This window comes from Papio anubis, chromosome 4 (assembly GCF_008728515.1).
Source record: "Papio anubis isolate 15944 chromosome 4, Panubis1.0, whole genome shotgun sequence".
NCBI classification, from domain to species: domain Eukaryota; kingdom Metazoa; phylum Chordata; class Mammalia; order Primates; family Cercopithecidae; genus Papio; species Papio anubis.
In genome coordinates, this window is record NC_044979.1 from 108353927 (window position 1) to 108378286 (window position 24360).

At 40.4% G+C, this 24360-nt stretch overlaps 1 protein-coding gene across 2 annotated transcripts in view; it reads right to left on the bottom strand.

Moving 5' to 3' along the window:
- The window catches only part of AMPH (amphiphysin), a 259694-nt gene that overhangs the window by 167564 nt on the left and 67770 nt on the right, over nt 1–24360 (bottom strand). For both annotated transcript variants that reach the window (XM_017956768.3, XM_017956767.3), the window contains exon 2: nt 520–600. In XM_017956768.3, the coding sequence (XP_017812257.1) occupies nt 520–600 (81 nt within the window). The remainder of the gene's footprint in view (nt 1–519; nt 601–24360) is intronic.

A 24360-nucleotide genomic window follows, 5' to 3' on the forward strand; every position in this document is an offset into this window, starting at 1 on the left:
ACCTATAATCCCAATACTTTGGGAGGCCTAGGTGGGTGGATCGCTTGAGTCCAGGAGTTCAAGACTATCCTAGGCAACATGGTGAAACCCCATCTCCACTAAAAACACACAAAAAATAGCCACATGTGATGGTGTACACCTGTAATCCCGGCTACTCAGAAGGGTGAGGTGGGAGGATCACCTGAGTCCAAGGATGTGAAGGCTGCAGTGAGCCAAAATTGTGTCACTGCACGCCAACCTGGGCAATCTGAGTGAGACCCTGTTTCAAAAAATAAAGTTTAATAAAAAAGTAAAGCAATCCAGGACAGCAGAGTCTTTATCTCCTGGAATTCCAAAATCTACTGTCTATGGCCTTTTACCATCTTCCATAGGAAATTCTACAGAATTAGCAAGTGTTACTCTCAAGTTGGTGCCAACTCCACCTATTCTTTTTTTAATCTTAATGCATTTTGCTTGTATGCTAAGACACAAACACATTTAAACCATTTCCCACTCCAGAAACGAAACAAATGGACTCACTTCTTGCCGTTTGAAGTTCTGGACATATTCTTCGAACTGTTCGTCTTTTGTCTCATCAGCTTTCCCCAGTTTCTGGAGGACCTAATTTGCAAATAAAACAAAATGTTTAATTTAATAATGTTTTAAAAGAAAGATGTGCATTTTCTGTTAATGGAGCAAGGTTGATGTTTTGCTCTGAGGAGTAGAGCAAAAACTATCAGCACTCCTAGTTTTTCTGTTCTGGAAGCATCTTGGCTTGGCAGCTGTGGAGTTGAACAAAAAAAACCTGAATCCCAGTCCTGCCCCTCACAGGCTGTGTGGCTTTGAGCAAGTGTTGTGCTACACTGCACTTATTTCTTTATATAACTGTTTCCTTTAGCAGGCTGTGCATGACTTAGAGACAGAAGCTATGCCTTATTTGTCTTTTTGTCCAAAGCATCTGGCACAATGCTGAATGCATAATTGGTACTCAGCTGCTTGTGAACAGTAGACCAAAGCTGTCTGACTAAAGCATTCATCCACTTCAGTGGTCCCCAACCTTTTTGGCACCAGGGACCAGTTTCATGGAAGACAATTTTTCCACTGACCAGAGGGTGGCGGGGGGAATGGTTTCAGGATGACTGAAGCACACTACATTTATTGTGCACTTTATTTCTATTATTATTATTACATTGTAATATATCATGAAATAATTATACAACTCACCATAATGTAGAATCAGTGGGAACCCTGAGCTTGTTTTCCTGCAACTAGATGGTCCTGTCTGGGGGTAATGGGAGACAGTGACAGATCATCAGGCATTATATTCTCATAAGGAGTTTGCAACTTAGATCCCTCGCATGTTCAGTTCACAGTAGGGTTTGCTCTCCTATGAGAACCTAATGCTGCTGTTGATCTGACAGGAAGCGGAGCTCAGGCGGTAATGCTCCCTCGCCTGTTGCTCACCTCCTGCTGTGTGGCTCGGTTCCTCACAGGCCACAAACTGGTACCAGTCTGAGGCCAGGGATTGGGGACCCCTGATCTACTTCATCGGGACAGTATTAGAAGCCAGGATGATGATAAGTTCCATCTCAATCATCTTCTGATACTCCCTTCAACTCAATAAACACTCAAAGAAATCATGGGATACACAGGCCCCATACTAAACAGGGGTCACCCAGAAATACGAAAAAACAAGGCCCCAACACTTGATCCTAAAAAATGTATTTTTTAGCGGAATAGACAAGCCAGGTCCACAAATAACAAATCAAAGATAAGTTAAAGACACAGCATACAGCCTCTTTGGGACAGAGGACATAAGTAACAAATTGTACTTGATGCCTTTAAAAAGTAGGGCAGAAGGAAGATAACTAATATACTTTAGGAATATATGAAGAACTCATTTTCCTGAGTAACAAAATAAATGATACACATCTCTTGCTTTACTAGACATTTTCATAGCTCATATATTTTCCCCAAGATATATTTATAATGTTATATTAATAAATAAACCTAAGTATCAAAGTAGTTACCCAATAAGTCAGAGTCCATGCAGATTCCTTCAAGAGGTAAATTTTCTTTGGAGCAAAAGTAATTATTCTAAATGAAAAATGATTTTTTATTCTATTCTAAAACTAGTTGTTCATAAAATGTGCTAGTATTTCTTCTTTTTCACTGTCATTAACAAAGATATATGTTTTAAATAAAATTGTATACAGATTCACACATGTATTACCAATTGTTCAATATCATTCAATTTCATTTCACAAACCAATTCTACATGTAAGTAATAGGAAATATGTTATTTTTCATTGTAAATGTATTGTTTTTCAAAAGTTGGAGGAATCTAGTATCATAAATATTTAAAGGACATATAATCACTGTATTAACTAATATTGTCCTGTCACTTATATAAGAGTTTCTTTGAAAGATGGAGTAGAATACACTGCATTTTTTGAAGAATTGGGCATTATAACTGGGGAAGAATTGATAAGCATAAGAAACATGAAATTAGGTATATATGTAAAAAGACTATAACTATGTTAAAAAGTTAATAGTGGCTATTTCTGGATGATAAGATTAAGGGTGATCATTATTTTCTTCTTTATAACTTTCTATATTTTCCACAGTTTTCTTAATGTTTAAAGTAACAAGAAAATTCACTAACAATGGTTAAAGTAACAAGAAAAGAGTTTATCATACTATAGAGTTTTTATAAGAAATGTACATACTAGATTTTAGTACAAGTTAAGTGGAGTGTTGGTAGCTGGTTAAAAACTCCCATCAAAAAAAAAAAAACTCCCATCAAAAATATTGACAAGAAAATTAATATAAACTGAAAAATAAGACTTCCAGAGGCAACCATGAAGGACCTATATCTGATTGAGTGGCTCACATGTAAGATAAAGGTATTAATAGTGCCTCCTTCACAGTGTTGTATGAAACCACCAAGGATACACATGGAAATACCAAGCTATGATGACCAGTGTATAGTTAATGCTCAATAAAGAATATCTATTATTTATAGATATTTTTATCTAACCCCACTGAACGTCACCAGTTTATAAGCTTATACTGAGAAAAAGCCAGAGAAAATGTTGAAAATTTTACATGACCAGAATCAGGATTCACAAAAGACCTTCTTTAACAAGATGAAATTCAACAAGGATAAAATTTAGGACAAAAACATAACTGTACTAGCACCAGATTTAGTATTCAACTTTCAACCAAAATGCAACAAGACAGATGTTAGGAATGGGTGGTTTCCATCCTTAAGTAGAAGTAAGGGATGACTTTAACAGATAGTCAATATGAGCCAATGAAGTGATGTTGCTGCCAAAGCATCTAATGTAATCTCAGTCTGCACTAACAAAGCTTAATAGCTATCAGGAAAGTGGTCCTGGACGCTCTCAGAGGTGAACAAGTTGGTAAACACATAAATACACAGAAAATCTGGAGCCAAAAAAAGGAGCTCTCAAAAAGGCAAAGAGAGTTGATACTATGCGATGAGAAGAACACTTGATATGATTTGGTATATTAGCAGGGAGAAGAGAAGACCCAAGGAAAAGAGCACAGCCATCCTCAAACACTGGAAGGACCATCACAATAAAGAAAGATCAAACTTGCTCTGCCAGAAAGACTCAAAACTCACATCAGTAGGCAAAAAGTGCATGAAAAATTTGTTTTCACAAAAAAATTTCATCATAGTTTTATAGAAATTAAAAATAGTTTATTGCTAGAGTTAATGCGCTCACCATTCTAGAAGTCATATGAGCTTAACCAATAGTTAGGGTCCCAGAGAAGAGACTTACTCATCAAACAGGTAAATAGACTAAGTCACATTTCAAACACAATCTGAGAATCCATAATACATTTATTATGTTAGACATTTTCCCTAGTGAAGAATGCAAATCACAATGAACAGTAGCAAAGAAGAAATCCTCTTCATGTTTACTAAACACTGTGTGTCAAACACTGGGCTAAGGGGCTGCAGGAATAACAGGCTACATTCTAGGGACTGTGATTTTTCAATAGTATTCAACCCAGGGTTGGAGGTGTGGAACTGAAGTGGACAAGGGTGGCGTGATAGACAGAGGGCAGATTACTGAAAGGCTTAGGCAGCAAGACTCAGAACTTTGATTTTCTTGTACAGACCATGGAGAGCCAATGAAGTGTTTCTCTGGAGGGAGCCACATGGAAAGGTCTGCACTCCTTGGTGACAATGTTAGAGACAGATTAGAAGGCGGCAAGATAGAAATAATGAGACCAATTAAGAGGCTTTTTAATGGTCCAAGCAATAAATGACAGAACTGGAGCTAGGAAACAGATAAATCTTTAAGAAATATAATGCACAGTATATAATGGCTTGTGAGATGAAAAGGATGAAGGACAGAGTGAAGGATGACCTCAGATTTCTGCGGGAGAGACTGAGTAGGCATTGATTCCTTCAAACAAATTAGAAGTCATTTTGGACATACAGGGTTTGAGACAGTTCTGTGGCATCCAGGTAGAGATATGGTAAATAGCATGATAGGGCCAAGGTTCTGAGAGATGCTCTAAGCTACAGTCAGACTTTGGAAATCACCAGAGTATGGTGACAGTAAAGCTACTACAGTGTATGAAAAAGCCCAGAGAAAATATGATGTACAGAAAGAAATAGGCCAAAGACAGACCCGAAAAATCATTATTTAAAGAATGGGCAGAGGAGGAGAATCCTTGACAGGAGCCTGGGGACCCAGAGGTATGGTCAAACCAGGAGCAAATTCATAGAAACCAAAGGAGACAGTTTTAATCGCTACAGAGAGCTCAAGCAAGTTGAAAAACCAAAAGCACTGAAAGTGTCCACTGGATTTAGGAACCAGAAGGTCCCTGGGGTCCTTGCCAAGGGCTATGAGTGGAATGGCAGTCAGAAGACAGATCACAGTAGATTGAGCAAATAGAAGGAGAGGAATCTGAAGAGCGTGCAGGTACTCTTTCCAGAACTTGGGGGCATAAAGAATCAAAGGAGCAATTCCTGACCCTGTTTCTAGGCCAGAAAGAACTGATCAAAGAAAGGAGGCAAGAGCTATGAGGGTGTCATACGGTAAGAAAAGTTTCAAAGGGGGTGGAAATGGCGGCATCTCAGATTCACCAGAAAGGACCCATCTTGCTCAGGAAGAGGCACAGCCATTCCTCAGAAACAGGTAGGATTTCTGAGAAGGCAGGGAAGATTGCCTGTTTAAAGGCCAAATTGGAAGAAATGCACGCACGACAGATCCATCTCTCCTGTAGGGTAAACGACCAGATCATCTGCTGAGCAGCAGTGGGGTGAGGTCACAGGAAAGGTCCCGAGGAGAGTGGAGTGATTCAGATGTGGAACTGGAAAAGATGAGAACCAGAAACACATGACATGAATTTTAGATGAAACTGAAGGCCCCGCTGAGGCAAAGACCGTGATGCGCAGTTGCCAACATGTAAGCAGTTTTGTGATTTTTCTCCAGCAGCCTCAATGGAGGTGGTAAGATTGGTCTGCTATATAGAAAAGATCTTAAGGCACCAAAGACAGCGAAACCTAGAACTGAGATGACTAAAAACATTCTTCGCCTTGCTCTATGTCACGAGTATTTGACAGTGAGCTGATAATTTAAATGACCTCTCTCATTAACCACTCCTTTGGCAGTGTTGAAAACACCAATTAAACCTGAACAGTGTGGCACTGTTGATATTACAGGAGGATTACTATGTATTTATGTATTTGATATGCAGATTTTGACATCAACATGACACATCTTCCACCTACAGGGAAAAGGAAGAAAGTTCAGTGCCTCGTGCATTTTGGCTTAAGACTTGAATCTTTTCCTTCAAAGATAATTTCATCTACATTGACACTTTAGTATTTTGAAACAGTAAGATTTTTGTTGTTGGTTTTAGTGCTGCTGTTTTTCAAATGCAAAATAATACACTCTGCTGAATAAGCTTTTCCAATTCCACTTCCTTTCAGTGAGATTCTGACATATTCTGTTAGGGATGTGTGCTCCTCCTCCGACCCTCACCCCAAGCTCAGAAGTTCTGACCTAGTCCTAAAAGACATCATGACATACGCAAGTAAAAAATTAAATAGGAAGGAAAAGCAGGAATATGGTAACTTGGAATATTTCAACTTAAATCATCTTTCAATCTCTCCTAAGACAGTTAGTTCCTCAGCTTGGGTTGCAAGGTCTCACATTTTCTTCTAGGGCAATTGCCCATGTATAAAGTGCCCAAGTAAAGTCCCTAAAAATTTAGAACTCTTTGATTTGGGCAGTTTCTCCATACTACAAAGCCAAAATTCTGATCAAGTTTCAAGTCTTCATAGTCCAATACAAACTAAATCCTACTATAGTAAGAGAATAATTGCCTTCTCTTACCATTTTAAATTAGGAGTGGAATATTGTGTTGGCAGCTTTCAAAACAGTGACTGGCATTTTAAGTCAAAGATAAAGTTCACAATCTTCCATTCCACACAGAAATAACTTCTGTAAATCAGGAGAAAAGATCAAAGAAAAATCAAGCTATGAGAAGGTGTGACCCCAAGCAAAAAAAAATAAAAGCTAGTCCTACAATCAGAAATGGGGCAGCTGAGGAGAGGAAAGGCTGCAGGTCACAAAGCAGTTCCAGGCAAAGGCCAGGCATGGTTTGTTACTGAGAGAAGAATGACGGCAGGGTTGGCCACCAAGATGCCTTAGTGACATCCATTGGATGAAGTCTCCAACTAGACAAATTTCCAACTCTGGGTTATTCACACTTCCTTGAGCCAGACTCTAAAAGTCAAGAAGAAAATCATACAATTTTATTAGTCTTCTTTAACAAGGAGACACCTCTCTTCACATTTTCTGATCTTACAAAAAAAAGAAGAGCACATAAAATAATGTGTACATTCTCCATGTTGTTGATCAGGAGTGAACTAAATCAGAAGGCCATGGACTCTTCTGGGCAGGACATGGAGGGATGGTCTTCCACTTGTGCCCATATCCAGATGATTCATTCATTCATCAGTCCACATACCCACCTATCCATCAAGAGTTCTTATCCTATTCTCACCCTAACACTACAAAGTCCCATAGCTTACGACTGGAAAGGGAAGGTAAGTGCAGAACAGCTGCTTGTCCTAAAGCTTCCTGCTGGGCACGTCCTACACAGTTTCCCAAACTTCAGGGTACTAGTCCTTTGACCTCTTTCTGAGTGTATTTCAGGACTTAAGGAAGCAGATTTAATTTGCCCTAATGTGAGAGGACTGAGATGAAACACTAGAAACGCATCTTTTGCTGTGGTTCGTGGGCCTTCGTGGTCCTCACATTGTCCTCCAGCTTCCCCTCTGGGGGATTTATTTCTGTACCATTACGACATCTACTTCTTACCTTGGTAGATTTTAACAGTGCATTAGCCATCACGTCATCAAAGCCTCTGAGGCTGGCATGAGCCTTCCTGCCAATTCTGGGAAACACTTCTGGGAAAGTAAACAATAGATAAGAGAGAATATTCACAGCCTCTGTCCCATCTGAATGGCCTTCAGATTTTAAAAGGTTGAGAATGACATAAAGTAGAGAAATTACATGTCTCATCCATGAGTAGGTTTATCCTAAGTGGGACAGAGGCAACTGGGAATTAGAAAACTAGGGAGAAAAGAAAATTCAGTCCCTAAACGGGAACAGAGGTAAGTGAGAAGGGGCCCTAAAAGGCAGTGCAGTGAGCACCCGCCAAGGCTGCTTTCCAATCACACATCTACCTGAAAAGGTATCGTGTTCCAGAATGCTGCTCTCTTCTCTCCTTCCTAATACTTTCAATTTCAGGACATTCAGTCCTCTGACTTCAAGAGGAAAAAAAAAATATCGGTGGGGAAAAACAGCTTGAGGAATATTGACCTGGCAAAGATTTGAGTCCTAGCATCCAAAATGATCCGCTTCTCCAGGAGTTGGTGCCTGCTGGCTCTCCCTCCAGATTGAGTCACCTTGTCCCAGAATTACTTTTTCATGAACTTGATATCCTCAGGATGCAGCCCAGAGTATAATAATTATACCAAAACCCAGTGGGAGTCTGCTAAAGCCTGCGAGTCATCCCATGAGACTCGGATAAAGACCAGATTTTCCTTCTCCAGTGGCCCCATTCACAAACCGAGCACTGTCTCATGTCATTATTGCACAGGATAATGCAATGAATCTCCAACCTCTTTAGATCATGTAAATTAGTCCTTATGTTCCTTAGCTAGGCAAAGGGATCCTCCATATACTACCAACCAGATGTTCGAGAGAAAGCTCACATCTGCCACACTGGTAGCAACCAGTCCTGCATCAGAGCTGCTGTAAACACACATGGCCGCAGAAGCCAGAGAGGGTTCTACATTTGGGAAATTCACCACAGAACAGGTCTGTTCCTGACTGTTTTATACAGATTCTTCAGGCAGTTTTCATGTCAGTTACCCATTAGACCAATAAAAGATGAGTTAGCAATGTAAAAACTGATCTCCTGTAATCCCAGCACTTTGGGAGGCCAAGCCAGGAGAATTGCCTGAGCCCAGGAGTCGGAGAACAGCCTGAGCAACATGGCGAGACCTCATCTCTACAAAAATTAAAAAAGAAAAATTGGCTGAGTGCAGTAGCTCACACCTGCAATCCCAGCACTTTGGGAGGCTGAGGCAGGCGGATCACGAGGTCAGGAGTTCAAGACCAGCTTGGCCAATCTGGTGAAACCCTGTCTCTACTAAAAATACAAAAATTAGCCAGGCATGGTGGCTCACGCCTGTAATCCCAGCTACTTGGGAGGCTGAGGCAGAAGAATCACTTGAACCCAGGAGGCGGAGGTTGCAGTGAGCCAAGATCGTGCCACTGCACTGCAGCCCGGGTGACAGAGCAAGACTCCGTCTCAAAAAAAAAAAAAAAGAAAGAAAGAAAGAAAGAAATTAGCCAGGCATGGTGGCATGTGCCTGTGGTCTCAGCTACTTGGGAGGCTGAGGCAGGAGGATTGCTTGAACCCAGGAGGTCGAGGCTGCAGTGAGCTATGATCACATTGCTGCACTTCAGCCTGGGTGAGAGATCAAGACCCTGTTTCAAAAAAATTAAATATGAAAAAATATGAAAAATTAAATATGAAAAAACACTGACCTGCCGTATAAATATTAAAGAAGATGTTGACTTAGGTAGAACAAAAATTCCACAAAACTCCACCCAGGATTTCAAATGGGAGCTGTAAGTTCCCTAAGGCAGGAAGGGGCCGCTGGTGGTGATAGGTATGAAACAGATGAAGAAGATAGATAGGACATGTTCTTGCTTTTCTTCCTCTTATAAAAAATGCCCACCTAACTAAATCTATAATTCTCTAATTTATTAGCTATCACCTATGGAAATTTACAATATATCAAGCACAGATCTAAGTGTCCTATATCTAAAAATGTATTTAATCCTCCCAATAATCTTGTGAGTTAGGTTGCTATGATTATGTTCATTTTACTCATGAGAACATTGAAAATTAGAGAGGTGAAGTAATTGATCTCCGTCATATAGCTGGTATGTAACCAAGCTTATGTAAGGCTAGGATTTGGTTTTTAGCTACACTTCTGATTTACCATGATCTTTCTGGAATAGTGTTTTCCAAAATGTGTTCCATGGGACATAATCTCAGGAATCTCTATAAAAAAAATTCCAAGGGCAATTCTGTTTGAAAAATACCAAAGATTATATATTCATCTACCGAGTCTCAAAATATATTGTTAAAGAAAAAAAGGAAGAAATCGCAATACCCATAAAGTACAATGTGAACATGCATCAATGATTTTTTTTTTTACTCATTAATTAATGAGGAAACTGGTAAGATCCTAACCACTATACTATAATGCCGTAAAAACAGGAGCAGAGAAAGAAACACAGCCTGGTGACCACACTCTTCTACTTTTCCCTTGACAATTAAGTCATTTTCTTCTATTTTAGATTCTACTCTGACTAACCATATCATATTGTCAGGAACTCAAACATAATAACTGCTTGATCCATACTTTCATTAAATGGAAACTATATGACATCATCTCCCTCCCAAAATAGGTTATTGTATTAATTCAAATACCCTAGGAGAGGAAACAAGTTAAACAAAATATATGTTCTCTCTACTCTGTCTTCATTTAGAGGAACCGAATTAGCCTCTGATGAGCAAAAGACCAGAGGACATCTCCTCCTTGTAAGAATATTATGGATCAGGCCACCAAGGGAGTCTCATAGGAGCATCAGGAAAACACAAATGACCATGGCCTCTCTCTAGATACCAGGTTCTATATCTGGGGTCCATGAACAGATCCCAAGATGTCCAGGAATCACCTGGAATTGTGGCTAATATAATATGGCTGTGCCTTTTATTAGGAGGGGAGGAAGGGTCTCCTGGTTTCTGTAAGGTGATGAACCACTGAATTCTAAGAGACTTCATGGGTACAAGTGGAAAGAAAATAAGTGCTAAAATCAAACAAAACTGGGCCTCACTTGATCACTTTTGAGAGCTGGAAAACCTTTGCCAAATGTTTAACTTGGTTGAGACTCAATTTCTTCATCTTTAGAAATGGGAGGATACCAACTCTAGAAAGTCTAAGTGAGAACACAAGCAAAAACTCCTAGCCTGATCTGAAAAGTGTTTATTGAGGGTTTATTCTTTCTTTTCTCCTTGACTTCATATCTTCACTTTAAGTTGTAGTAACAAAGGTCTGACAGGGAACTTAGATCTTCCAGTAGATCCAATGGAAGAGATTCTTACGGGTTTGGCCAAGCTCACATCTTCGACTTTCTATGATACAGATGGATCTTTTAGAGCTAAAGGGATACTATAAAGTCTATGGAAACATCTGTGCTTAGAAAATGATTTGCTGGCAACTCTCTTTGTGCAGTTCAGTAAGTGTCTCTTGAGCAATTCTATAATTCCAAGAACAATGCATGTGCCAGCAATGTTGCCAATGCAACCAAGAAAGCCTAGAGTGGCAGTCTACATTCCTAGAAATCATCTTTACTGGTGGCTTCTCACATTTGAGCAGACTTTTGTAGCAGCAAGAAATGGGATCCTTCCATGTGACCCCATTCAAACCTGACCAAATGCCCCCATCAGATCTGCTGATGCCTTTCTTCCTGAATAGGAAAATCTGGGCCTGGGGTCTAAGGATGGATCTGGCGTGACCCCAAGAACAGCTTGATTTTTCCCCCTTAAGGTTTATTTTCAAGACTTAAAGCTATTTGAAAGTTCAGTTTGTTTGGGGCTGAGGGGGGTTGTTTTGATTTGGTTTGGTTTTGGTGAAAAAAATAGTGTGACCAGAATTCTCACGCCAAAATTTCCACCGCAGTCCTGCTGGGGCCACTGAGTGACATCAGGAAGGCCACCCATCCTCTATGAGCAAACTTTCTTCCTGTTTTTACTGTTTTTATTAAATGATGCCTTTTGGTAATTTGCCTCACAAACACATCACAAATGAAGAAAAAGAGATAGGCTACAGGGTACTTACATAACTTTTGAAAAAACATTCTGCATAATCTCAGATTGGGAGATGTTCTGCACAATCTCAGAGTGAGGTACCACCAGAATTCCCCAGGTTCTTAAGTGGTCCCCCAAAAGTCATGCAATATGCCCCAAATGCCAGGACATAATTACCAAGGATTTCAGACAGATTCAACACAATGTGCATGATCACAAAGGCAATTTCACTGATGGTTTCTATCTTTAATGTTTATTGATCCAAAAATAAAAATAACTTGATACAAAACAAACTCTACATATATTGCAGGTTTGAATGGAAGTAAAAAAAAAAAAAAAAAAAAAAAAGTAAAAAGAGATGATTGCTAACAGACCAAAAAACCAAACCCTACTTCCTCTGGTATATGACTCCTAGTTGAAGGCTGGACATGGTACTTTCAGTTCAGTTTGTCCATGTGGTCGTTTTCTAAAGATTGCTCAAGAAGGAACTCTGAGTGCCTTCATAACCTTCCTTGAGAACTTGGACAGAAGGTAACGGAAGGTAGCAGAGAGATGCTGCCCCTTCTGGCTATCTGAGGCTGCCTCTAGCAGAGCACACAGCTTCCAGCTCTGGGTACCAAAAGCTGAAAACACTTCTCACCAGCAGAACAGGCAATCAACACAAATGAATAAACGGACAAATGAATGAATTTGTGAAACACTATTTTTGTATACATTTCTATACTTTGATCTGTGCTTTGATTTTCCATTTTATGCAGCCGTTTTAAAGTCTGATCTGCATGAAGTGAATTTCTAAAAAAAAAAAATTACACACTATTTTGTAGGAGACCTATGTTTCAGATTTAATCTGAGCTTCTCAAACTGAAATTTCCATGTTCATATGATTAACACGGATATTTTATAATAAAAAGCTAAATGCAAAACCTGCAGGAATGTTTTTAAATAAAATTGGGACTTCAAAGAAATACTGTGTTACCAGTATGTGCTTTGGGTAATATCATCATACTCTCTTGTGTGCTATTTGGATATACCAGAGGGGGATGTTTTAAGACGCAATGTTTGGTGTATAAGAATGACTGCATGATAGATGGGTGGGAAGCATAGAATTCTATTCTGGTGACCCTGGGTGACACACCTAGCAGCTTTGCATACAGATAAGTAAAAGGTGATACTGGAATTGCATTTCGCTAGCTGTTCACACCATCTGTAAATACTGGCAGACACTTCTATGCCGCATTCTCTCCAGTTGCCCCTCCAGATCCATAATCCACCCTTCTCCACACTGCTGGGTGCTCCAGGAAGCTAATCTCTAAGAACTGCATCCTGCCCAGGTCCTCTGGCTTCCCTCTGGCCTCAACCAATGGCAAGCGTCAGCAGGAGATGCAAGGGTGGGCAAAGGTGGGAGGAGGGAGAGGTTAGGGTGCTGGTTTCCCTGGCTATCTCCCAGCCAGCCACCACCAGCTGCCATCTCATTCCCTTGCCTTTCAGGTGGCCCCAACAATTGCATCTCCTTTCCGTATGTTTCGATAAAAACTCCCTCCCCTTGTTTTTAGACCTGGGGAAAATTGTCACCAGCAGCCCCCACTGCCCCTAGATCCCTCGCTGGTTTCCCGTAACCCTCCCCACAGGGAATCCAGAAATAGAGTTTGGGTCTCAAAATTCTTAGCTCAAAATCTTCCACTGCCTTTCACCCTTCAACTATGAGAAGTAATGAATTAAAACAATCCAACACACTTCTAAAAAACCATCACAGTGCGTTACAGTGCAGAAACGGTGCAGAAACAAACCAGTACAATTCACTAGACCAAAAACAATTTGCATGCTAAGCAAGCCTGAGTATACTAATCCCACAACAATGGGGTCTGCCAATCACACACTTTTGAGGAACATAAGCCCTGCAGTTGACAAAGGATAATTATTAAAAAGTGTTTAGTAGGATGTTTTCAGCTGTGAACCCAAAATATCTGAGACAAGTCTCAGTCAACTCAGAAAGTTTATTTTGCCAAGGTTAAGGACACGCCATGACACAGGCTCAGGAGGTCCTAATGACACGTGTCCAAGGTGGTTGGGGCACAGCTTGGCTCTATACATTTTAGGGAGACATGAGACATCAATCAATATGTGTAATATGTACATTGGTTCCTCTGGAAAGGCAGGACAACTTGAGGTGGAGAAGGGGGCTTCTAGATCATAGGTAGAGAAGAGACAAACAGTTGCATTCTTTTGAGTTTCTGATTAGACTTCCGCTGAATATGCAATTTACAGAAATAGTCACTTATGCTTTCACTGGCTTAGTGAAACAATGGAGCAGAGGAAGCAATCATATATATGCATTTGTCTCATGTGAGCCTCAGGGTGATGACTTTGAGTTCTGTCTGTCTTTTGCCTACTAGGAATTTCCTTGTGGGCAAATTTTGAGGGAGGTATGCAGCCTTTTTATCTTTGTGTTAAATAGCTATATTATTTAGGAATAAAATGGAAGCAAATTTGCCTGACACAGTTCCCAACTTGACTCTTCCCTTGGCTTAGTGATTTTGGAGTCCCGAGATTAATTTTCCGTTTATGTGTCCTTTGACTGAAGGTATGTAAAATGAAGTGGCGTCATTCATCTGGGGTAACATCCAAGGTTCATTGTCCCACGCCAAGGAAATCAAGATTATGAACACACAAGGAGGTTAAGAGAGGAGGTTTAATAGGCGAAAGAAAGAGAAAAGTTCTCTGCTGCAGAGAGAGGGGATCCTGAGCAGGTCTTCTGGTCCCCAGTGAAGTGCAGATTTCATAGATGAGCTTGCAGAGGCAGTGTCTGATTTACACAGGGCACAAAAGATTGGTCGGACCAAATGTGCCATTTGCACACGTGAAGAACTGGTTAGGACTAGGTGTGCCCTTTGCACAGTGCACAAACAAGCTGGCTGCCTCACCCTAATCTTTTATTATGCAGATGAGTTCTCTACGTGGCCAGTGCCATGTTGTCTGCTTTTTCACTGTGGTGACAAAGAAACAGAAGACGGATCGTCCATGTTGAACATGCCTGGCTCTCAGGTAGCCCTTTTCCATTGGCACAGCCGCCGGCATTCACCTGTGCAAGCTTCCAGCTTGCTTATCTGTGTTGGCAGCTCGATTTTTCAGGCTGATCTTTTTTAGAAAAGAAATGATTTGGGAGCTTTATTTTTTGTTAAAATGGAAGGCTTGCTGAGGACTCCTTTACCCTATCTTCCTAAATAATTTCTTTCTAGCTACTGGATCAAAAGGGCAGGAGTTGTTTTCCCCTTCTAATGATTGCAGACTTATCACAAAAGTTTACACAGCATAGCTTCATCATTATTGGTAAGATGTTGATTTTCCTCCACTGATAATGCAAGGCAATCACAACCAATATCATAGGTACATAACAGACAAGGTACATAAGATCTGGCTCTTTTGAAGAAATTAACAAGCTAATTCTCAAAATCACCTGGAAAAGAAAAAGATGCAGAATAGTCAAAACAATTTTTGGAAAAAAGGAGAATAAAGAAAGGATGTTACATCCCTCTCCAAAGCTCTTCAGAGAAGCCCAACTTTCAGAATACAAAACTGAAAATGTGATGAGTTATTTCTGCCCTGCTAAAAAGGCAGTTTCATTCAAAACCTTTGACCTTAGTACCTAGAAAAGACTAAGCATAGTAAAACTAAATAACAACAAACAACTGATTTCCTATGAGCCTTACTTCATGTCCACAGGGAAATCAAATCCCACATGTGATCTTGGCGTAAAGCACAGGGGCTGTAAGGTAAAAGCTGGACTGTTTTCAGAAAAATGACCAACCATGTTATTAAGACAAAACTTCTCTCTACAGACTGCATTCTTACAAGATAATTACTTTAAATTCACCAGACATACTGGTTCCATAACTTATTATATGAAATAATATAGAAGTATTTCTCTGCCTTCTATTTAAAATGATCGAGATATGTTTGCTTTCTAAAACTTTGGGTTTTGTTATTCCACTCCTGTGTATCTGTTAAAGCCATAATTTATAACACCTAATATTTGATTAGTTAGAATGTTGAAGAATGTTGCAGTCTGATCAATACAACATCCTGGTTATCTGAAAGGAGTAAACACTTCCAACTCTTGTTATAGCATAGCTTCCAAGAATAAGTTGGTCATCTTGATGAATGTATGAAGCAATAAGTATGCTGATTCTTTATTTGAAGAAATCCTTTCATCCACTTACATTTTCTCCTCTAAATCCCTGACACTTAAAAGTGGGTCCTCACACCAGCATCAGCCTCACCAGGGAGCTTGCTAGAAATGCAGAATCTAACAATCCTATTGCAGAATACAATCTGCAATTTAACAAGATTCCCATGCAATTCATCTGTGCACTAAAGTTTGGAAAGCCTGTTCTAAATTACAAACTCAAGGTCAAACTCTACAGGTAAATGAAGAACCGACATCATTATTCCGGGCATTTGATGTAGACGCAGACAAAGATCAGATAATCAGATTGAAGTTGTAATGATCACAGGATACACCACAAATGCTGGTTATTAAAATAAATGCATGATCTATGTTTAGCATTTCCCTCATTCTTTTTCAAAAATATTTTCATAGATTTTGGGTATATAAGTGTCATTTTGTTACATATTGCATAGTGGTGAAGTCTGGGCTTCCAGTGTAACCATCACCTGGATAGTAGTGTATATCGTACCCATTAGGTAATTTATCATCCCTCCTCCCTCTCCCACCACTCACCTTTCCATGTCTCCAATGTCTATTAAAGCAGAGGACAGAAATATTTCCAAATGTTTAAGTGTTTTGGATGGTTGGCTGGGTTTTGGGTGTTTGTAGTTTAATTTGCATTTTAATGAAGCCATCACCATTAGCTTTTTATAAAAAGATGATTCGGCAAATCTCCATAGGAAGTGGAATCATTCTGATTAGTCACATTTTTGTCCTAAAAATGTGAATTAAATTTGAATTTCTGGCTCAGTGACATTCAACAACTTCACATAAATGAAACAGTAACATACATGAAGCTATTCCTGACCATGACCCCAAATGATAAACCATCAGTGGCTTGCTCAGAACCCCTGTGGATGATCCCGCCCTTTCATGTGGAAACAACAACTGAAACCAGATGAGCTGCATCTAGTTTTGTATTTCAGAAACAGTGTTTCAAGCAACTCAGATTGCAAGCAGGGGTTTTTAACATCAGGCAATTATAGTCGTAAATAACAGCAAATCTATGTCAAATTTCCTATGATGACTTTTGACATAAAATAAGAAAAAGGCTTTAACCCTGTTTTGTGTGCCACAGCATCATTAACACTGAACCCATCTTCACTTCTTCCTCCAAAACCTAAGGGGCAATCAACAACCAAATCCCTCCTCAGCACGTGGCTGTGAACAAGACACCATGTCTGCCCTGTTCTGAGCATCTGCAAATAGGAAGAATAGTCAATGCTTCTTTCAAATTTATAATTGAAGTAAATGCAGGTTTTCTCTCCCCATCATTTATTGCCTTCTTTCTTTTTTCCTTTCCCTCCTTACTTCTTATTAGGGGTCCCCAGACTTTGTTAGCATGCAGTACACTTAAATTATGCCGTGAAAGGTTGCCAGTATTAGCAGGAGAAAGTTTCATTTTGTGTAAGTGTCTGTCTAAATAGTCTGAAGGGCTGTGCATCCTCCAAGGATGCCTAGGACCTAAATAGTGCAAAAACCTTCCTCCACAGCCCATGGACCCAGGGATGTGAGTGAAGAGCCAAAGGGATGCTAAGGAAAGAGGAGAGAGAAAGAGAGAAACACAGTGAATGAGGGAGAGAAATATCTGCGGCTGCACATCCCAGGTAGGCTGCCTAGGAAATGTTAAGCAACAAACCGTTAGAAAATTGGAAAAGTACAGAAATGTCTGCATCACACTCAGGAATTAACATGGGTGCGTGAGCAATTGAAATACACTTCCTTTTAAATTCCAAAATGCCTCTGTAATTTAAAATATGGAGTGCACATACACTCTCCTGACTGTTAAAGGCCAAATTAAAGGATTACATAAGTACTTAGAAAAACAAAAGATAAAAAGTGTAAATTTAGATAATTCACTCTCAAAGAAAATTATCCAGGAAACTAGAAAACTTCATATAGACTTAATACGTCAAGTACATTTTGAATCTCCAAGAGGAAGATGCAGAATGTAGTGTTCTCCAATTTTTCTTTTCTGACAAGAGAACGCTTTTGTCAAAAATGAGTATCCTGCAAGACTAATCTGTACCAAATGGACTCGGAGGGAACTCTGGGCCACACCATAGAGATCCAGACCCCAGGACCCCCTGCACTTCAGAAACAGAGCTCCTCGGCCTGGCTGGCATGAGGACCCCCTGGCAGGCTTCTGATGCAGAAGGTCTGCACAGATCATTTGGATGAGCACCAGAACTGCTCTCATTTGTCAGATGTGGGCAAATCCCTATGCACATTCCTTAGGAGTAATTATTTTAATTTAATACCCAATTTATACAACACCCAGAAGTAAGCAACATGAGCTAATAATTAGATGTCGTGATTTGGCCAAGTATAATCTCTGTCACGTGGAATAAGTCACCAAGGCTCTGTGAGCCTCCTTTCCTCCTCTGTTTACTGACCTGCATCTCCAATCAGGGTCCTGAAGACCACTTGTGCCCAAATGCAATCTCTACATTATAATCCCTGCCAGGTGTACGTCAGGTTACTGGGATGCATACATCAACACCATTAATTTCTCTGTGTAAATAATTCAATATCAGCTAGGCTCAGATAAGGGAGGAAAAGAGCTTTGGAGAAGGTTCATGACCTTGACCCCACTCTGCTAAGTAGAAGCTAAAGTTTTCTCATCTCCTCCTCTTCTCTCTATCACTCTTTCATGATGTAAGTGACAACTAATTAAATAAAACTATCTGTGAAATACATGTACATTGAGACCTTCCAGAGACAAAGATCCAACCTTCCGCCAGCCCCAAATCCAATCTCTGTTGTTCCCTGTGCCCTGGGGCACTGACCCAATGGACTGCATTCCCCAGGTTCCCTTGATCTTAACTTCCTGTAAACTGACGGGAGAGACACCAGCAAGAGAGGAAAGGTCAGGCCCTGCTCCATCCTGCTTTGAACTATTTCTGGCAGTCCCTAGGTCATTTCACACCTGTCTGGAGACCTCTCCTTTATGACTTCTGATCTCACTGGGACCAGTCATACTATTTTCTCTCCTTGCCTCTTCCGGCCTTGCAGTGGTTATAGCTTTGTGCTATTGTTACTGGTCTTTGGGGGCCTCAACTCCCCTGCTGATTCCCTTAACACTTCCCATACTTCCACAAACAGTCCATGCAGTAAAGTCTCTTGAACCATCTGTGCTGAACTCTGCTTCCTGCCTGCCGAGCTCTGGCTGATAGAGTCCCAGACAATCTCTGGCCCTGGGGATCATCACTGTTCCAGTGTACCCATCCTGAACCCAAGGGGGCCGCAGGCAGGCTTTGTGTAGTTTTAAAACATACATGCAAATATACATAGTCACAGAATTAAAAAACGATGTCTGGAAGTAGGTTACTGAGGGTTCACACGTGCCATTTTAAAGCACACCAAGCAGTGTGCATTTAAATGTATATTACACTGAGTCAAAGTTCTAAAGTTCTAATTGCAAAACAAGCCTGCACCCAAGGAAGGACAATAGATATTTATTCAGATTAAATATTGTCCTCTTGAGCTTTCACTACACTTGATGGGGCCTTGAGTACTGCCAAAATTTGATTTATGTAAAATAAAACTCCAAAACTCAAATTGATATCCACTGGAGTCTGGTGGTTTTCATAGCAAAGCCCTCTGGGCAGGGCTGGAATCACATGCTTGGAGTCTCATCCTCCAACTCTGCAGGCTAAAAAAGAGTTTGGTTTTGGCTACAGATGAAAAATAGAGATCATTTCCTGGTTTCACCAGAGTGGTTAACAGTATTGAGCTTATTAGAGAATTTACAACCAAAGAGCTGGGGCTCTTCAAGCGCCACTAGACTCTGCCTCCAAAAGAGCACTCTTCATAAGATGCTGGGGACCTTAGTGACCCGCAGCCCCAGCTGCATCCTTTCTGCCACATCACATTCCATTGTCCACACTGCTCCACTTCCCCTGCCTGGCTGGGACTAGCTTCCTGACACCAGGAAGATGCAGAGAGCCACATTCTGGGCATTTTCGTCAAGCCCACCCAAGCCTCATTCCCTTTGAAGCCCATGAAGAATCTTGGATTTGAGCACATTATGATTTCTGGTGGCTTCCCAAATTCAGTAGATAACTAGGTAAATCTGAAACTCAAATAACTCCAAATGCATCCTGGGCCTTCCTGTCTGCTCCATGTGTAAGTCTCAGAAGAATTCAAAATCATGTTCTCTTGAGGGATAAAATAAATAAATGAGCATTTTTGTGAAGTCACAATTTGATTTAGTCTTTCTGGCGTACACTTTGGCAGCGTTTATCAAAATCTTTTAAAACATCCATATTGACCCAGCAATCCTACTCCTATAAATATGTTCAAAAAATAATCAAAGATATGCCCAAAGATAGGACTACAAATATGTTCATTATAAATACTTTATATATAATAGCAAAACAGTAATGACCAACTAAATATCCAAAAATAGTTAGTTAAATATATTACTGGCATTTCCACTTCTTACATGATGAGTGGGCTAGAAACCCAGAACAACCCTCCCACTCAAAATTTCCAGACAAAATATAAGCATTGTTTTCAATGCATTGCTAAGCTAGCAGAAAGTCAGGAATTCCGCAAGGCCAATAGCATGGTCTGGGAGACTTTAGCCCAGAGGGCATCTTCCACTGTTTTGACAGCTGCACTGGTGGTACCAACCAGAGATAAAGTTTAGATACGGCTAAGCCAGAGCGAGAAGTCTACCAGGAGATGCACACCCTCTTCTCCCTTAACCTTAACCTGCATAAGGTCAAGACCCAAGGGGCTACACTTTCAGTGTGAATTAATTTACCTGTAAATGGTGATTTAGAATTATACCTGTCCCCAGAAGGAGAACATAAAGAACAGTTGCCTGTTTTGACCTGGCTTTTGGGGGAAGTGGAAAGAAATCCTTTCCTTGAAGTGGTGAGCACAACTTGGCCACGGCATTTGAGGTCCACAGTCCCATGTCAGGGCATGAGTTAGAACCTCAAGTGGAGAATTTCATTTAATGCAGTTCTTTGGGAGACCGGTGAACAATCACTTGAGGCCAGGTATTCAAGACTAGCCTGGGTAACATAGTGAGAACTTGTCTCTAACACAGTTAAAAAAACATTAGCCAAGCATGGAGGCTCACACCTGTAGTCCCAGCTACAGGTAGGACGATTGCTTGAGCCCAGGAGTTTGAGGCTGCCGTAAGCTATGATCATGCCGCTATACTCCAGCCTGGGTGGCAGAGAGAGACCCTGTCTTTAAAAATAATACATACATACATACATACATACATACATACATACATAATAAAGCAGTCCCGAGTTGATGAATTCATAGTCCCCTTACTGATGGTACCTGCAAGGGCTGGCCTTGACAAACAAAAATCTCCTCTGGAGGAATTTAACTTCAGCCCCATCTTCAAAGAATTCCCATGTGTTAGGTTCTAAGGAATATTATAATAAGGAATGCTAGGCTTAATAATAAATACATTTCCAGAATCTTCATAAACAGAGGAAAATATTCACAGTATTTTACTATGTGAAAAATTCTGTATGATAATAAGAAAATTATAAAAATTAGATAGATCTGAAGGCTAGGAGCAAATATATTTCCACTGCCTAAAGTCAACAGGGATCAAATTATGGGTTTTCTCACTTTTTTCTCGTAATTTGTAGTGTTTTCCAAATGTTCTATAAGCATATATACTTTAGAAATTAGAAAAAAAATTTATTCAGAAAGTCAAATACCACATGTTCTCACTTATAAGTGGGAGCTGAACATTGGGTACACATGGACATAAAGATGGCAACAATAGACAATGGGGACTCCTAGAGCCTTCAGGGAAGGAGGAGGGAGGGAGGAGGCTAAACTAACTATTGGGTACTATGCTCAGAATCCATTGTACCCTAAACCTCAGTATCACACAATATACTCAGGCAACAAACCTGCACGTGTATCCCCTGAATCTAAAATAAAACTTGAATAAATAAAATAAATAGTAAAAATAAAAATCAAAAGAAGATAAAATTAATGCTTTTTAATTTGAAAAACAAAGGAAAAGAAAGCTATTCAACAAAACTTAACCTTGTAAAGAACATCCCAACCTTTAAAAAAAATGTGATCTAATTCCTGCTATCTTTTGGTTCCCCTAAAGAAAATACTAGCCGAAGCAGTGATGTGAGCATTGAATAACTTTTACTGTTATTAGACACCTGCTGTATGCCAGACGCTGCTAGGCATAAGAGAGAAAAAATGAATGAGAAATCACCCAGGCCTTCAGGAGCTCACAGCTGAGACGGGGTTTCAGAAATGAAATAAGTGTAAAGTCCAGTGTGCCTGGACGGGCTCACTCACCAGATACAAGGAGACACCAGGGAAGGCCCTCGCTCACCATAGTCCCACAGTCAAGGAGGGCTTTCAGCCTCCTTCTTAAAGGATAACTGGGAGCGACTCAGGCAGAAGGGAAGGGAAAAGGTGCTTCTAGCAAAGGAGAAAGTACATCACTTTTACCACCTTCCACTCCTGCACTCTCTGCCCCCTGCTCTGCTTTATTTTTTGTCACAGCAAACGTTGCTACATTATTTATGTAGTTGTTTCTTCATTTGTTATCTGTTTCCCAATTCCACCGTAAGTTTCAAGAGGGAAAGGGCTTTGTCTGGTATACCACTATCCCCATTGCTAGGCATAAAGATGGCAGCAACAGACACTGGGGATTACTAGAGCGGGAGGGACAGTGGACTGCAAGGGGGGAAAACTAAGTCTTGGGTACTATGCTCGATATCTGAGCATACATATGCTTAAGCAAATTGACTTGGATGAATGAATGAGAGGCCAGAAGGAGAAGTATTGGCGTAGAATAATACTATGCTTCAGTTCATTGTCATTGGACTACAACACCAAATTCCCAAGAGCAATGCAGATCCTTTTAGGAGGAAAAGGGGATGATATGGTCCAGGACAGCTGTGTAGAGGAATTGATTCAGGGTGGGAAACAAGGAAAGCATGGGATAAAACAGTAGGCAAGAAAGAGAAAGAGAAACTGAACCAAGGGGCAGGAATAGCTATACCCATTCATTCATCCCACAACTACTTAAACTACACATGATTACATGAAAGCAACACAGCTATAGCAGTTATCACAGCCATGGGTATAGTAGTTCCTAACCCAGGTGTTGTGGTTTGGCTGTGTCCCCACCCAAATCTCATCTTGAATTGTAGTTCCCATAATCCTCACATTTTGTCAGAGGGATAAGATGGAGATGATTGCATCATCGGGGCAGTTTTCCACTATCCCTGTTCTCATGATAGTGAGTGAGTTCTCAGAAGATCTGATGGTTGTATAAGGGGATTTCCCCTTCACTGGGCACTTGTTCTTCTCCTTGCTGCTGCCATGTGAAGAAGGATGTGTTTGCTTCCCCTTCCGCCATGGTTGTAAGTTTTCTAAGGCCTCTGCAGAACTGTGAGTCAATGAAACTTCTTTCCTTTATAAATTTCCCAGTCTCTGGTATGTCTTTATTAGCAGCATGAGAACAGACTAATACACCAGGCCCTGCTGTAATCTCTGGAGATATGGTTGTGAACAAGACAAAGGCCCTCCTTCATGGAATTTATATTCTATTGTGAGAGACATTAAAAAAAATTAAATAAAATAATTTTAAAGAGTAATTCATCCCAGCACTTTGGGAGGCCAAGGCAGATGGATTGCCTGAGACTAGGAGTTTGAGAGCAGGCTGGGTAACATAGCAAAACCCAGTCTCTACTAAAAACAAAAAAAAATTAGCCAGGCATGGTGGCACACACTGTAGCCCCAGCTACTCGGGAGGCTGAGGTAGAAGGATTGCATTCCAGCCTGGGTGACAATGAGGCCCTGTTTCTAAAAAAGTATTTCGTGTTATATGAAGAAAAATACAGGAAAGGAAAAAAGAGAAAGATTCATGAAATATTTAAGAGGTAAAAACTGCAAGACAATGTGACCACAAAGCTGCCTATGAATTTTCAGAATGTTTTATCATCTTGACTTCAGTGCTAAAGTAAAGAATCTACCTGAACATTGTAAGCACAGTTTCTAGAGAAAGTCCATCTAATCAAGAGCACGTAACAGATGGCTCTTGATCCGGTTCCACAACACACAGCTCAAGGGCGATGTATGGATGGTTTGGGGCTGCCATATACCAGGGGTTCTGCACCATCCACAGGCGACAGAAGCAGGTGGAGTGCACCTGACCAAAATCCATTGCTTGGAATTTCAAAGAGACAGCCTTTGGCAACAGAGCTCTGAAATTAGGGGTCTAGTTTTATACTGCATCTTGGCTTGCTCAGAGAATGGAAACTCTTCTGGACTTAAGAAGTTGTCTCCAATGCCAAATGTTAAATCTGAGGAACAATTTTAAATGCTGATTAATGCTATTTTTCATCTGCAAGATGGTGGGAAAGACAGGATTAATGATGGGAAGGAGGGAGGAGGCAGTTAGTAAACATCTAGTTGAGAAAGACATAAAGCATTTTCTTTTAATGGAATATTTGTAGGTTAAGAGATGTACAACAACATGTTATGTAACAATTTCCCCATCTCGAAGGAAGTTGCCTTAGAAAGACACTGGTGCTGGTTCAGCATTTGTCCTGAGACACATCCTGCTGACACACTGGACTCCGGTGACCCAGGCCTATCAACATGCAGACAAAAGGCATCTAGAGTGACAATTGATGAAAGAAAATAACAGTGCCCTGTTTTTGCAATTGGCACCTATGCAAGAAACA